Source organism: Plectropomus leopardus, unplaced genomic scaffold (assembly GCF_008729295.1).
Source record: "Plectropomus leopardus isolate mb unplaced genomic scaffold, YSFRI_Pleo_2.0 unplaced_scaffold63572, whole genome shotgun sequence".
Lineage (NCBI taxonomy): Eukaryota > Metazoa > Chordata > Actinopteri > Perciformes > Serranidae > Plectropomus > Plectropomus leopardus.
In genome coordinates this window covers 1-620 of record NW_024669924.1, presented here as the reverse complement: position 1 = coordinate 620, position 620 = coordinate 1, and the positions used below count along the sequence as shown (strand labels likewise).

At 41.3% G+C, this 620-nt stretch overlaps 1 gene segment (V, D, J or C); it reads right to left on the bottom strand.

Moving 5' to 3' along the window:
• Positions 1-7: 7 nt before the first annotated feature.
• Positions 8-576, bottom strand: LOC121939854 (the record flags this gene model as incomplete). The annotated part of the segment is given in 1 exon segment: positions 8-576. A coding segment is annotated over 1 exon segment (569 nt), but the record flags the coding sequence as incomplete, so codon positions are not given.
• Between the last annotated feature and the right edge of the window lie 44 nt (positions 577-620).

Genomic DNA, 620 nt, shown 5'->3' with positions numbered 1-620 from the left:
TGTGTGTTTGTGTGCTGGTGTTCCTCTCACACTGATCATTCCTGCCTCCATGGCTGTAAATGAGTCCTGGATGAGATTCTTCAGAGTATTTGAACCAGTGAACACTGTGTTCTCCATCACAGCTCCCAGTTTGAACTGTACAGTTCAGAGTCACAGATCCTCCTGGCTGGATGGTCTCAGATGCTGACTGATGGACCAAAGCGTTCAAACTTGAATCCATGACAGTGACTAAAGTGCTCTCCGAAATGTTTAACGTGTATAAATAGCAACTTATGCAGTAATAAGTAGCTGAGTCTGAAATGCGCATATCTGTGATAGTCAAGTGGTTCTTGCCATTTATCGTATCCAGTGAGAAGCGGGAACTATTGCTGAATTTATTATAGAAATATGTTTTTTTGTCATACATATAGAAAGTAGAGATGAGGCTTGGTTTGTGCCCCAGAGTTTGCTTATACCAGTAAATCCTTGCAGCAGCAGCACCTTCATAGAAACATTTCAAAGTCAAACTGTCCCCAGTTTTAACTGATACGAAGCCATTCTCAGGATCTACAGATGATCCAACAGTAGCAGTTTGAGCTGAAGTGAAATGAGAGACAAAGCAAATGTAGATTTAATGACAG